Here is a 15037-nt window from a genome sequence, read left to right as displayed (position 1 = left end):
CCCGCTTTACGAAGAGAGCCTCGTGTACTGAACAATCGCGTCTTAAGGCAGTGCTTCACTCCATTCCTTATTCAACGTTCTCTTGCAGAAATCCCGTCTGTCGCCACTGAAAATAAACCCCACAGCAAAATAAAATCATGAGTGTCGTTTCTTTTCGCCTATGTGAAATGCGATTGAGACGGCAGAATTCTGATATGCGAAACGTACGAGCAACAGTCGCTTTTTGAAAGGAGAAGGAACGGTATACCGACTTCGCATAAAGCATCGAAAACGACTTTTTTTTTTTTTTTGAAACTCTGAAGCAACGCGTCGTCGGGAAGAACTGAAATACGCAATCAGGTTTAATTTACGGCGTTCAAAAGCGGGAATTCTGACGCTCTAGAGTATAGAGGCTAGCGCTACAGCAAAGTGGCTTTATTGATATAGCGGGATCCTTCTTCAGTTGACTTTCCAAAACGAAGCTGAGTTTCGAAAGCGAACTTTCATACAGCTTGTTGCAGAATAGGCTATAACTACTTGCAACTACCGTCGTCTGAGGACGATGCTCGTTCTGGTCCAAGATTTGCATGATCAGCAAAAAAAAAAACAATTTTACTCGCACCTTTTTTTATTGCGACCTGGACTTGCCCTTAAGGCATAATATTATTTTGCGCATATGTGTAATTATTGTGCGCCGTTAGGCCGGTGTTGAAGTGAAGTAGCGTCTTGTGGAATGTGTTGTCATTTATCCAGCAGTGGTCACTCTGAACATATATTCACCTAAATTGGTTCACGTTTATTTACGAAGCTGAAGATCTGAGTTTTCTATTGCCAATTACGAACAAAACGCACGTACTATTACGGCTTCAACCTTCCTTACTTCTTACAGAAAAAGCTGTTATAAGATCACATCAAGGGTCGTTTTTGGCGCCGTAGTTGTCCACCGCCGCCAGTGTCCGTAACAACTCTCGCGTGAAATAATAAAAAAAAACTGGCTACACAACATCGAGAATAGAATGGGATTCAAACACGGGCTCGCTGCGTGGCGGCCCAGTACTCTACCACTGAACTACGCCAGTTTTTAATCACTTTTTTTCTGTCATTCATGTTAATAAATGAAGTATTTGCGTGACAAAAACAAATCAAACAAAAGTACATTCACATGGGGACAATAAGTGCTCAAGCGTTACTAAGAAACACTCAGTGGCTACCACAGAGTGTAGTACAAGAGCGAGAGTTCTTCACATCGTGTTATAGAAAGGGGGTGAGGCCGGACACCTCACCAAGACGGAGTACCAGTCTGGTCTAAAGTCTAGGTTGTCATAAATGTCCTTGAAGGGAATAACCATTTGAATGAAGTCTGTGCTTGAAGATGTGACGGGTTCTGCATTACGGTTCGGCATAGGTGTCTTCCACAAGCTGTGCATACCCATGAGGAAACATAAATCATATGGTGATTCATGAAGCGATGCTGGTAGAAGAGAGCGTATGGCGTGATGATTAATGATAAAACTTCTTTCAGTGCTTGCTGAAGGACACCCCAAAACAGAATAGCGTCTTGCCAGGTAATAAAGCAATGTTCTTTCGTTTCCGGCACATTGCATAGACAGCACTTAACAGAAGGAACAAAAGTATTCTCTGTAACCACGTGTTTACCAGATATGTTTTAGAGTGGGGTTTTTAGAAGAATAACTTTGAATTTGATGGAATGTACATTTTTCGCGCTCACTTCAACACGTCGTGGCCTAGATGGACGAAGTACAATGAATGGTACAACGGAGGCGAGAAGAGCATATTTATTAGATCCTATACAGTACCTTGCTCGATGCCGTGTACAGGTATTCTACGGAAAGTGAGTGTTATGGAAGCGAAATGCGAGGTTAACTTCTTCCATGAATCCCTACAAACACGGGCGTTCGGAGAAGTCAAATGAAACAACTAAGTATGGTGAACAATCAACAAGTGTAATCTACAGGAATGAATGAATTACGGGATGGGAATAGTCGCCAAAAAAGAATAATCGTGAAACCTTCCGCCATAAAGGTGTCTTAATCCCAACCCACTCTCCCCAACTGGCCTGAATATGATGTGTACAACTCTCACTGATAGGCTAATACCCGTCGAAGTTTCCTTCAATCAGCCATTTAAGGGATGAGAATGGTAGGGTAGGACAAAAATGGCGGAGGTGGAGATTTCACTTCAAACGCTTCACTAAATGATTAGCCAAATAGGGAGATAATGAATGCGTAAGTTCATTGTAGAAAGCAGCACTTAGATCATCCGGACCAAGAGATTTCGCAAAGTTTATGTTAACAAGTGCTATCTCTACTTCTGCCACCAAGATTGAGAGTTCCAATCAATCTTTAGTTTAATCGTCCAACTGTGGCATCAATTACGAGAATTCACTTGTGAAGTGGTCACGATCTACGGAAGGTGTTGAAAACAGTTGAGCACTGTTCCAAACTCTGTTGCAAACTCACCCTGGGCAGGTAACGGAAAGACGCTGTTTCGGCAATGCAGCTAAAGCTGTAGTCAATGCAGCAACCATCACAAAGCACACGGCCAATGACAACCGCGTGTCTGGAGTTGGCAGTGCCGTCTTTGTCCTCGCTGGTGGCCAGAACTTTATTTCCGTTTCCAAGAAGCTTTACCGCGGCTTTTCCAGAAAACAACGGATGGACCATTACGTGTCGAGAGCCCGAAAGGGAAAAAAAAACTGCCTCGAACTTCTGAGATGTATCACTGTAGCAAAAGAAAGAAGGAAAAAATAGAAACAAAAGGGGGGTCTGTTCACGACAGTTCGAAGTATAGCGAACTTTACTTCGTTCACGTCAGCTGAGAGAGACTGGCGAAAGCATCGTAAATCAATGTGGAAGACATGGATAAATGGCTACGCAAGGAACGGCAATAAGTGTATGCGAGATGACTCGCACTTATTGTACCGGTGGGCGTAATTTGGGGAAAATAAAAGCTTATACACAACGGCCTGAGAGATCGTTAGGATCTTTCGCTGCTTATTGCGGATACGAGACGTCCCACATTGTATGCATACCGCGTCAAGCAGGTTATCATGGAAGTTCAGCTGCGAAGTGAGAGAGGTACAAGATGCAAGTAAAAAAGAAACGCTCAAGTTCCCAAGCGTGAGCGAAAGAGAAAAAGGAAGAGAAAGGAAAAGATTGGGAAAATGAAAATTAAGGGTACCCGTGGGAGCACTCAGACTGTTAAGTGTTGATCGTTGAGATAGAGAGAGAAGCCGAGAGATGAGTATCAAGGTAAAAGCTGTTATGTTATGAATCGATGTCGTGCAAAGCATGCCAATGGTAAAAATTAAGGGACAGGGGCTAATATCCTCTCCCCCCTGTCTCTCCCGAAGGGCACTGCCGGACTTTAAACAAAGTTCATTCATTCATTCATTCATTCATTCATTCTTATTGAGCGAAACATTCCGAAATGATGTTAAGCATATGTACAAATGTTCTACGTACAGGAATAGGTTGAACAGGCAGTGGCGGATTCAGAGGGGGGGGGGAGGGGGGAGGGGTGATTGTCCGTCCGTTCCGAAGTCTGTGGCAGCACCCCCGCTCCCTCACTTCAGTGCTTGTAGTGCACCTCCTATCTCCAATTAGGACAAATGACTGAAATCACTGTGAGCATACTTTAACCGTATTTATGCTATAAAAGAGTTTGCTGCTTTTTTGATGGTAAAATAAACAAAGTCATGACCACACACCCCTCTACCGGTGTTGCTTAAGGCAAACGCCCCACCCGCCTAAAATGAGTAGCTGGATGCACCCCTATGAACAGGCACATGTGTTTTATATTACCAGTTGTTTACAGTTGCGTAACATTGACAACAGTAACAAGGGTATTACGAAAAAGTGATTCGGTAAGCTGATATGCACTGCTCACGAGAATGGTAGCCCTAACCAGCGCTGCGTAGACCGGCTTCAGTGAATAGCGCTGGAGTACACAACTGACGTTGACAGAACGTACCACCTGTGTTACTAGAATATGTACATGACTTATGTAACGTAAAATTATGTAGCCAGCAGTTCTAGCACACTTAGCGTTTCATCGACGTTACGCCTGCGTAGGGTCTTTTTCCAAAACGTTTTCGGGACCTGACGTATGTGGTAAAATACTTGATTGCCACGCAGAGTGTTCGGGTGGGATTTCTGCTAAGACCCCGACATTTATTATTTGCATTCGTCAGGTCAACGCTCCCGATGTCCGTTTGTCTAAACGATCTCGTATTTGTGTTACCAATGTATCTTGTCGCCATTTCGGAATCGATATAAACTGTCAATCACTTGCGGTGGATACCCACATACCGTGGTTCATGGTATACGGGCACGTGTCACACCTGTCTGGAGGATAGAGTTTGACGATGTACGCGACGGAATTTTAATATTATTAATAAAATTATATTAATAATATAATATTACTATTAGTATTTTTAATTATTACATTATATATTATTTAATATTATAGGGTACTTGAACTGGTATAGCACATTAAGATATAGAAAAAAAGGGCTGAGCAAGCCGACAAAAGAGGACAGAGCACCCTGTCCTCTTGTGCCGCTCGGCTCGGCCATTTGCTCTTTTTCGTAATGCCCTATACAAATTCGAGTACAACGAATTAACTCACTCAATCTTCAACACTATAGCCTTTAAGAGCTCCTTTTGCAGAAATGCAGGCGTCGGCATCAGCGGGGGCGTCGTTGGCTGTGAGCGAAAAACCATTCTGGCCGTGACCGAAAAATTGAGAAAAATAGAAATAGAAGGAGTAATACAAAATTCCGGTTCTCAGTGAAGAACGAACCCAGGTCATTTGTATTGAAGGCAGGTGTTCTACCACACACCCGCGCCTCTTTTATTTTTCTTTTGCGGATTTATTCAGCTTGAACGTGGCAGTAATTCAACACACAGAACTAACGTGTTCATTCTTGTTGTATCACGGCGCTATGACGAACACCCAACACTAAAAAAATCCCCATCTATAGTACAAATACATCAAGTAAAGGCATTTTTTTTCAAACATACCCATGAATGGCGGTAAAAATAAAGACCTCGCAGACACAATACACCACCGTAGCTGAAACTTCATTTATACATCGCATAGTTAGAATGCATATGCTGTGGAAGACGCGCACGGTGCAGAGAAATGCCGGGCCAACAATTTACTCAAGCCCACATTATTCGAATAGTAACCACACCTGTGCTTTCTAAAGCACTCAAAATGACTTCTTCTGCTTGGAAATCAAGCGGCAATAAGTGTCGCGCTTTTCAGAAAGACGCGTCCCGTGACCAGGCTTCCTAATCAAACATGTAATATTGCAGTGATATTGCGTGGTACAAGCGTACATTGCCATCGAACGTCAGAGCATGTGATTATTATCGTAACGATGTCGTGGTTTACAGCCAGCCACCCATTGCAAAAGGCACACGTGTTACTGCGCCTATTCATTTAAGACCATGTAGTGGGTGCTTAGCATGTTCGAAAAAATTTCATGCGCGTAATTCCTTGTGCTTTGAACAATGCTACCCGTTACACAGAATGCAGATATGCGAAGGCTTTAGTGGTACAGGCCCCTTTCAAATTAAGTTGTAGTAACCCGAAACTTCTCGAGTAACATCGCACAGTAGAAAGTTTGCGCTAAGTGGTTGAAGTACACACCAGGGGCAGGATATCGCTGTCGCGATGTTTCGACTTAAGACACGCGTCTCCACTAGTATTTTTTTTTTCTGCCGCTGTGGTCACAGGCTGTGCGTTTGGCCATTCCAATGAGGGATGCGTCAGCTATTTCAAATGCAACCCCACTTACACAATTAACTTGAAACAGTCATTTATGCCCCGTGAGTGAGTGTAAGCCACCTTCAAGTTAAACCGTCAAATCATAAGTGAGGGAGTTTTCTTTTCGTAAGACATACGATTTCTGTCTAACAGCACTTCCTTGTGTGTGTGTCAAAAAAGATACTGATTGACATGTTCAGCTATGCGTGTACTTATAATTTATTTCTCTCTATAGAGCTATGGCCTGTTTTTACAAAGTGTCGTGCTAAAAGAAACAGCGCGAAACTAACCACTCTACTTGAATTAGCGTGATGACTGCGTCTTCCATATTAGCGTGCAAGAACATGTATATATGTTTATTATTATTATTATTATTATTATTATTATTATTATTATTATTATTATTATTATTATTATTATTATTATTATTATTATTATTATTATTATTATTGCATCCCACTAGTGTATTTAACACAGTAGAAAGCACATGTCTTCCCTGAAAAAGATACCGTGAACGCTTCCTCCACCCTGTGCTAGAAATCAAGGAAATGTTAAAACCCCTGACCGCAATCTTTAGTTTCTAAATCTGTGGGTGTCCAAAAATAGCGGCACCCTTCAACGCTTTTACGCAACTTATCAGGTCGGAAATGGCTTCGTACCGACGCAACTGTGCGACCTTTAACGAGCCCTCGTGTCTACAGCCACAAAATGGCATCATTTTTGTGTCACGATGCGTGATAACCCTCTGCAATTCTCATGTGGGAGGTACAATTTAAAATAAACGATTGTGAATGAGGTGCACGCCAGAGTTTTCCGAGCTCATTGAAAATCATTCCCTCACGGCCGTGAAATGCCATGCATGGACTTATTACGCTTGGACGCTTGGGCTCTACGTGTACGTTGTTACAAGACACCTCTAAGGAATAAGGAGTGGCCGGCACCTTATTTGTGCGCCAACGGCTGCTTACATTTCGTCAATAACAAGGGGAAAAAACGAAAGTAGAAATTTTTGTGCAAAGTCGATGTACTGAGATGACAGCAAACAGACGATGAATACGCCCCACAAGAAGCCGCGTGGTGAAGGTAATGTCTACACCATGTAGCGGTGGCCTGAAACATGCATGCGGCTCAGTCTGTCCGTGTTTATCTTCGCCCTAAATGTTTTGTCTTTTTTTTAAATCACGTTCATCAGCTACAAAGACGTATCTGGTCTCAACTATATTATTTTGTTATGCACACTATGCTGTCGCCATGTATTAAACCAGAACTGTCGAACAAGATATCTTCCATAATAGGCGTTCAGATCTCATGGTGGAGACCATTATCGATGTTTCTCGAATACCTTGACAAACGACCCATATACGAGATATGGAAAAACCCGTTATCTAAAAGGAAACATTAGGTGATATATTATTGTTCAAACCACACCCTTCCCTTGCCCTCCTTTAGTCTTATTTCCTGTCCCGGTTCATACGGAGACTGAATTTCAGGACCACCGCCCACTAGCTGAAGAGATCGGAAAACCCCGTTATATAGGGACGAACAATGAGCCAAGTAGTCAAGTAGAAATACGACCAATTTTCACGAGTACAAGATATATCAAGGATGAAGCCGACTCCTATTTTTCGTCATCAAAGTGTCTCCGGTGCAAGGTGCTCCAAGAGGATTACGTTAGGCAAAGAGCTCGGATTTCAGCAGCATTTATTCTGCTATCGTGCTCCTTGTTATGTGTTGTGCATATGGGAGAGACCGCGACTATTTATTCTTGTACCCAAAGCAGTTTGTGTGGGCAATGTCCAGTCTGAGTGGGTGAATGCACCTTTCATCTTGCCTGCTTAACCTTTGCGGCGCATAAGCCCCGAGGTAAAACGTTATGTGTAATCTTTGCATAAAACTACTGCATCAGAACGAGTGAAAATGACTGATAGAAACAGAGGCAGTATGAGTGTCTATAAAATTGGAAACACTAATTGTATTTTTCTGGTTTTCAGATCAGCTTCGACTTGAGGTCCGCCGCTTTCAACCCGCACTGGAATCAGCACTAAGAGGTAAATGGCTCCGAAAAAAATGCATATTCGCGAAAAAAGGAACACCACTAAATTACAAAGAAAAGCTCGAAGAATACAAATTACTTTGTAATCTTGACCAGTAGCTAAACCTAACGGAAACAGGTTGCAAACAAAAAGTGAAGGGCGTATTATCCAAGAATATCATTCGAGCACCGGCTGTTTTCGCAGGTATTTGTGCATGTGTTCCTTGTGTTTTTGCAAGTGAGCTTGCACGTTTCTGCAAGTTCTGGTAATCAATAAAAAAAAGCGTCCTCGCTTGTTAGTTTGTTACTGCATGCGTAGATTTGGTGTGTTCCTCTGATGAGTGCCTCATTTTCACAATTTGTGCTTTGACACCGAAAGTGTCTCAGATGACCCTGTGCCGTTGGCGTCATTGGCGTTATGCTGGTGACGTGACCTAAATGCAAGAAGGAGGTTTGGCGGAAAGCGAGAAAGAGATGTGCCGAGGGAGGCCTGATGGAAACGTTTAAAGACACTGCCTCGTTGAGAGGGTTGATAGTGAGACTTGGTGGAAGAGGGAAGACTCTGTCCCACTGAAATGGACGTGAGCAATGCTTGTCGGAAAGAGGAAAAGGGCCGCGCCGCGCCGAGATAGACCTAGTGTTTATCCCAGCTCAAACAAAACACATTCGGAAGACTGGACTAGTTATAACTGGACGAACTACGATGTACGACGCTAGACGCCATGGCTAGTGGTGTAAGATATACAACTGCCCAACGTTGCCAGTGGAGTAACGCACATTCCGCTTGCTATTGTGTTGTACCGGTTATGTTCATAAAGGTAACCGATTATTCTACGACTCATTTCGTTCTATTTTGTTACATTTACATCTATTCATCGTAGCAAAAGAACGCAACCATTCGCTTTCTGATGGAAGTTTCGAACCTTCTAGGCGGCGCTCCTTAAACTTAGGCGATGAGGAAAGGGAAAGATGTCGCTACCTTGAAAACTTGTTTCATCCAAGGACCTTACCCCTGCTCTATCACGGTGTAGGAAAGCCCTGTAGGTAGGAAAAAATCGGCGCTCATTTATCGCCGTTACAATACCCTCGCTGCACTGTCAACATCCTCCCTTATCACCCCCTCTTTCCGGCGCCGCTCTATGCGTGTCGCCTGGTTGATATTGCGCGATAACCCCGTTTTCTCCAATTTGAAAACAGTCGCCCACATGCCGGATGTGCTTTGCGGAATTAGCCGGCAGCCGGCCACAGTCCTCAGTCCGGCGAGCCACCTACCGGCATACCGCAATGGCTCACTTTCTGCCAAGCGCTCGCTTCGCGGCGTTCGCTCACCTAAAGTATTCTTGCACCATGGTATAGATGTTGTCTAACATGGTGGCTCACGGGCTCGCGCGCTTATCTCCGGATTCGGGTGCATTGTACCTCTTGTGCTTCCACCACGAGTTTGCTTTGAAGCTGCAGCGTGAACACGAACGTCACTTCACTCGCTGCCGCGGCTGCGTTTACGAAAAGAGCGCGCTGCTCACACACAACCGTTGTTCGCGCTCGTCCTGTGAATATCTGTGCGTTCGTTTAGTGCGTCTTTCTTTCTGTTTGAGCAGCGTCTTTTAAGTGTCGAGTATTTGTCTGTCCATGCTCGACCTTTGTATGCTCCCTTCATGCGTGCTTTCTGCTTGAGGTGTGCGCTGCATGTTTCGAGCTGCTTGCCGTTCTTCGCACGACGCTGCAAATTGTTACTGCAGAATTCCTTCCTTCGCCATTTTGGTGAAAAATGCACAATGAATGTTCTACTACCTCTGCAAGGACACGTTTCTTTTTCGCGTTATACAAATTTGTAATACGAGGAGTGAGCCACGTTTTTATTCTGTTGGGATTATCTTAATAGATAACAGGTCTACGATACAGCTGGCGTTGCACGTTTCGTTTTATGTCCCTTGGTCGCACAGGCGTTGATGCTTGAAACCCAAAGAATAATTTGATTCAACCGTGCGTGCGTCTGTTCCGCACATCCGTGCATCCGTGCACGGGTGCACGGATTGGCGCCTGGATTATCCGGATTATTCGCTCATCCGTGCGTGCGTCAGTTCGCGCGGTCACACGAACGGATGGGCACGCACGGATGGGCGGATAATTTGATTCAACCGTGGGTGTGATAAAATTTTTCTGAAGAGCTCTCGTTTCGCTTTCGAGATGGTTCCTAAAGGAAACTTAACACGCTTTGCGGCGCTAGCATCCCCTCGATAACAGATATTCTCGTTAGTTTCTGATCACAACCAAGTGTAGGATTTTTCGAATTCGTGTTGAAAGCAAGTGTTTATACGGTAAAAGCATCACTGAGTAAGTCCTATCTTCTTTTAAGGGGCGAAGCTCTTTAAAGCGGCACCCATTCGTCCCTCGTAGTAGTGCGTTACATGTCTTACGCTTTGACCTGCAAGGTTGTGCTGGTGGGAGATTTCTCCTGTGCGTTGTTGAACAATAAAAAATTCGCAGCGTGCGCGCTATATAAAGCCGAATTCTCCTGTCTCTCGTCCTCCATTAGCAGCCATTGGCATGTACATTGAGCACTATTTGACAAGAAAGGGTTGCTACGTTATACTCGCTGGGCGTAACCTCCTTGGTTTTAGAAAGGTTTAGCGAGCGGTGGACCTCAGTGCCATGAATATGGTGAACTAGTATATACCATGAACTCAAAGTGGTTAAAGGTGGGAAGTAGACACAAAGCGCAAGCCGTAAGAAAGTGTGCGTGTTCCAAAGCCGAATTCTCCTGTCTCTCATTCCCCATTAGCAGCCATTGGCATTGAGCATTAGCTGACAAGAAAGGGTTGCTACGTTATAATTTCTGCGCGTAACCTTCTTTGTTTTATAAAGATTTAGCGAGCTTTGGTCCGCAGTTCTATGAATACAGTGAACTAGTATATATCATGAACTCGAGGTGGTTAAAGGTGGGAAGTAGACACGAAGTGCAAGCCATAAGAAAATGTGCGTGTGCCACATTTCGTTTAGTCCTTGGAATGTCCGCTGTATGGCAGTGCTTCTATATGCGGAATATATGATGAAAAGATACGAGATGGTGGTAGTTGGGGTGTTGACTAGATGGGCGAACTGACATACAGACAGATGCATGGACGGACGCATGGATGGCTGCATGGACGAATGGACGCACGGACGGACGCAGGGGCGGATGCATGGACGAACGCAGGGAAGGTCGCACGGATAGACATGCGGACGCACGAACAGACGCACGCGTGGATGGGCGGATGGACGCACGGACGGTCACACAGACGGACGCATGGACGGACGGAAGCAAGAACGAATGAACGGACGGATGCTTCGCCCGCTCTCGTCATTCACCCTGTGGATATGCTGCCATTTATTTTATTGTTTTGTCTGACCATGCCCTCTATGTATTTGTAAGTGCAAGAAGAGACAGAAGTTATGTTGTTTTCTATTTTGCGCTCCAATATGATAAATGAAAAAAAAATCCTATTAGTGTCTGCTATTTCTCTATCTGCCGAGCTATCCAAGAACGCCGAAGAGGCAAGTTTTAAAGACAAAAATAATCTATTAGCTTAAGCTTTCTGTTGGTCATTCCCACAGTTTTTTATAAAAGGGAATAGTTACTAGCGAATAGTAGCAGCCACGTTCTACGCTCCGCTATATGTGGTAATCAATACCGATAACTTTTTGTGAATGATGAATAATGCGCATTTAATTGTCCTCCGTTTTCATACTTCAGGGGCTGCTTGTACCATCATTCCCCTGGATGCATTCGTACTCGTTCGTGCATCTGTGTGTATGTGTGTGTGCGTGTGTGCGTGTTCAAGCATACATGCATGTATGTGTACATGCTTGCGTGCTTGCGTGTGTGTGCATGTGAGTGTATGTATCTGTGTGTGAGTGTGTGTGTGTGTGTTTACATGTGTTTTTAAGAAGTAAGCTCAAGTACCCTGAAGTATGTTATGTGAAATGAACACAAAATTGCACCACAAAGTTATTGTTGGCAGCATCCGACATGTCCAATATTTCCATTTTGGTGTTTTCAATGTTGGCTTTGGTGTTCTCAATGTAATTTCTACCTTCTCGATGTTATTTGCGTGAGCTGTGAAGCAATTCAAAGGGCCCAGTGTTTAACGGTCATTGTATTACACAGCAGCACGCCAGTCACGAGCGCAGTCGAAGGAAGCGCAGCACAGCCTGACGAAAGCTGCGACCGCGCTCAACCGCACCCGGGAGCTGTTCAAGCTGTCCCTAGACATCTACCAGCGGGGAGCGCCTTTGTTCCTAGATACCCTCACCGTGGAGTCAGCCGCAGGTGAGTCGCATGCGCGTGTGTATGTGTAAGCAACTAAACAGACAGTGAGCACGCACTCGATCTTCCTCCAAGCCCCAAACAACTCACAACCCGTGGTTTGCCATATTACTCAGTGAAGGTCCACGTTACCTTTATTAAAGCACTAGTCGGGACTATTCGATATCTCACATCTCATGTGTATACGGTTGTAAAGTCAACCCCCATTTATAAGAATGAGTAATTCAGAAATATAAACAACGAATCAACCGTTAATTACAAATCGTATGTTCATTGCGGTACGTTCCTACGTAGGCACCCGTATTTTCCGCTCGCTTTGAGGAACAGTCTGCACGGACCTGAGTAGCAACCTATCTACATAAAGTTGGTGAACACCCCATGAATATTGTGTTCCAGACTCTTAGGATACCTTGGTTTTAACTTTAACATTTATACATTTGCTACTTAGCTAATCCCCAAAGGAAGAATTAGCAGGGGTGAGATCTGGGCTGTGCGCAGTTCATTCTGTTGGTACCCGTCAGCCAATCCACAGTCCGAGGAAACTGTCATGAAGCCATACTCTCACTGGGATTGCGAAGACATTGGTCAACAGTAGTGCAAAACAACCGATGAAGTAACAAATGGTAAACATCATATTAGTCGGCAGTATTACACGCCGCTTAGAGCTGACGCTAGCTCGTAGGGTAACACAAACTAAAGATAGGCACTGAGTTGACATAACAACCACCCTGATATAACGGGCGCGACACTTTTAGACGACAAGTACGCAAAACGAAAGTGACAAGTGTCCTTTACATTCGTCTTATGTGTTTGTGGTCACTCGAGAACGCTGGTTAGAAATTTAGGAGTTGCACTACCGGCAATTATAGCTGGGTTTTGTGCAGGCGGCAGACTATGAAAGTTACGGCGTTCGTCACGAAGGGGGAAGAGAGGCACAGTGAGAAACAGTGCTGGAGCACGCGGGTTCTTCAGGAAAATAGAAAATGAAGCAAAATGTTCTTCAGAAGCTTGGCGTGTGCTGTAAGATAAAATGTGTGACTGCAAAAACAGCAAGACGGCCAGACGGCAACCCCTCTACCAGCGCTTCAGTGATACGGAAGCGGGAACATTCACGAAAACCTGCTGAATGTTTCGTTTTTAGCTGATATAAGACACGCTCCACTCAATCAATGTCTTCCGCATACGAATGCTGCGAAAGCGATCGACCAAGCATTCCTTGAAGTAAGTACTCCTGAAGGTGACCATATAGCAGTCTAAAAGGACTTGTTGCAGGACGAGTTGGTGCATGTTAACACAAAGGAGATAACTGCGCTACAAAAATATAAACCAGACACACACACACAGACGCTTGCGCGTCTGTCTGGTTTATCTCATTCATTATATCTTGCACTGTTGTGAATAGTATACAATCGCTCTGAATTATCTAGTTTGATGACAACACCGGCTATAAGTGTAATCCTCCGTTTACTGCAGACACAGCTAAGCGCGGCTATTTTTCATCGCAGCTCTGCTTCCCATTATTCGGCTCGGAAACTGGGCTTTCGATTTCCCGCCATCTCGTGTCAACGCAGACTTCATGAAGATACCGCTCGGTTCCGAAGGATTTCTAGAGGACTTCTCAGATTTTTGCATCTTGGAGGTATCAACGCCACGGTAAGCGCAATCGGCATCACATTGACGTCGCTTTCACTAGTCCAAAAATAAGTAAATATCGAATCACAATTTTCGCGATGTCCAATCGAAGCATTAAAAATTTTATGTGCAGTTATCAACTCAACCTCCGACCTTTTTTTGGTGGTGGCCTCATCACATTTGCTGGCTCCCATGCCTGAAGCATAACGTCTTTTTTGGCCCATTATGATACATCTAAACACTACTGCTTTCAACGTACTCCAGAGCTTTGGCATTTTCTCTTACTTTTGGTTGCAATTGAAGAATATTTCAGTAGCTTGTAAACTACATGTTCATTCTTTTTCTCTTGAGTGTGTTTTTGTTTTACCATTAGTAGCATTTTATTGCATTTTGTTCCTGATCCTACTTGCAATACTTAATGTTTCCATTCCTTCTAAAGCTCAAGGTATGGCCACAGCATATGTAAACAAACAAACAAACAAACAAACAAACAAACAAGCCTCCCTTCCATCACCTTCTCTATATAGGACAGATAGTACAAATGCTGACGAATTAACGAAGCGATTTTCCAGATGGGACATATGTACCTGCGAGCTTGTAATATTTTAAAACCTTGTGCTATTTAAACCGTAATGAAGTGGAACGAAGTTCTCTACTGAAAGCCATAGGACTCGTAGCAGCACTTTCTTGGCATTGTGAAGACAAAACCTGATTTATTACTGCCGTAAAGTTGTTTCAGTATATTACTGCAGTCAATTCCACTGGCGTTCAAGTCCCTTCTTTGGCATAAACGACGTTTGGCCGTTTTTCTCCCTTTTTTATTACAACTTTTTCGCTGTGTCAGGCGTGGGAATATGTGTACTCAGGATGTGCAGAAAAGCATTAGTTGCAAGTTAGCCTTGGGCGAGAGCCTCAAGAACGTACCTATAAACCTAAGACCCTGGAGGAGTGGCTGGCAGACTCCTCCCCGGACATCATGAAGACACTGCTCCAGCATTTGCAACTTCTAGGCTGGTCTGATGAATAGGTTTTTTTTTAGTAGACCCGGACCGGGGTTCTTTTATTTTTAAATAAAGTTGTTCTCTCTCTCTCTCTCTCTTAGCAGTCCCGTTTCGAGCCATCCCGGGGTTTTGTGTGTGCGCGTGTGCACGCTGTGGTTTCTGCAGAGGGACAAACTACCAACATGCCAAAACTATAGACGGAATCTTGCGAAAAGTACTCGAAACGTGTGGGGCTTTGTACGATTTCGGAAACTCGACATCGGGTTCCTACAAAGCAACAATGTTAGAAAG

At 44.1% G+C, this 15037-nt stretch overlaps 1 protein-coding gene across 1 annotated transcript in view; it reads left to right on the top strand.

The window, feature by feature from the left end:
- LOC142804425 (UPF0764 protein C16orf89 homolog) overlaps nt 1–15037 on the top strand; it is a 92672-nt gene that overhangs the window by 58066 nt on the left and 19569 nt on the right. Inside the window, exons 2-4 of the mRNA XM_075891112.1 lie at nt 7767–7823; nt 11955–12116; nt 13619–13766. Of these exons, the coding sequence (XP_075747227.1) occupies nt 7767–7823; nt 11955–12116; nt 13619–13766 (367 nt within the window). The remainder of the gene's footprint in view (nt 1–7766; nt 7824–11954; nt 12117–13618; nt 13767–15037) is intronic.

This window comes from Rhipicephalus microplus, chromosome 1 (genome assembly GCF_043290135.1).
Source record: "Rhipicephalus microplus isolate Deutch F79 chromosome 1, USDA_Rmic, whole genome shotgun sequence".
NCBI classification, from domain to species: Eukaryota; Metazoa; Arthropoda; class Arachnida; order Ixodida; family Ixodidae; genus Rhipicephalus; species Rhipicephalus microplus.
This window is presented reverse-complemented; position numbering and strand designations above follow the sequence as displayed.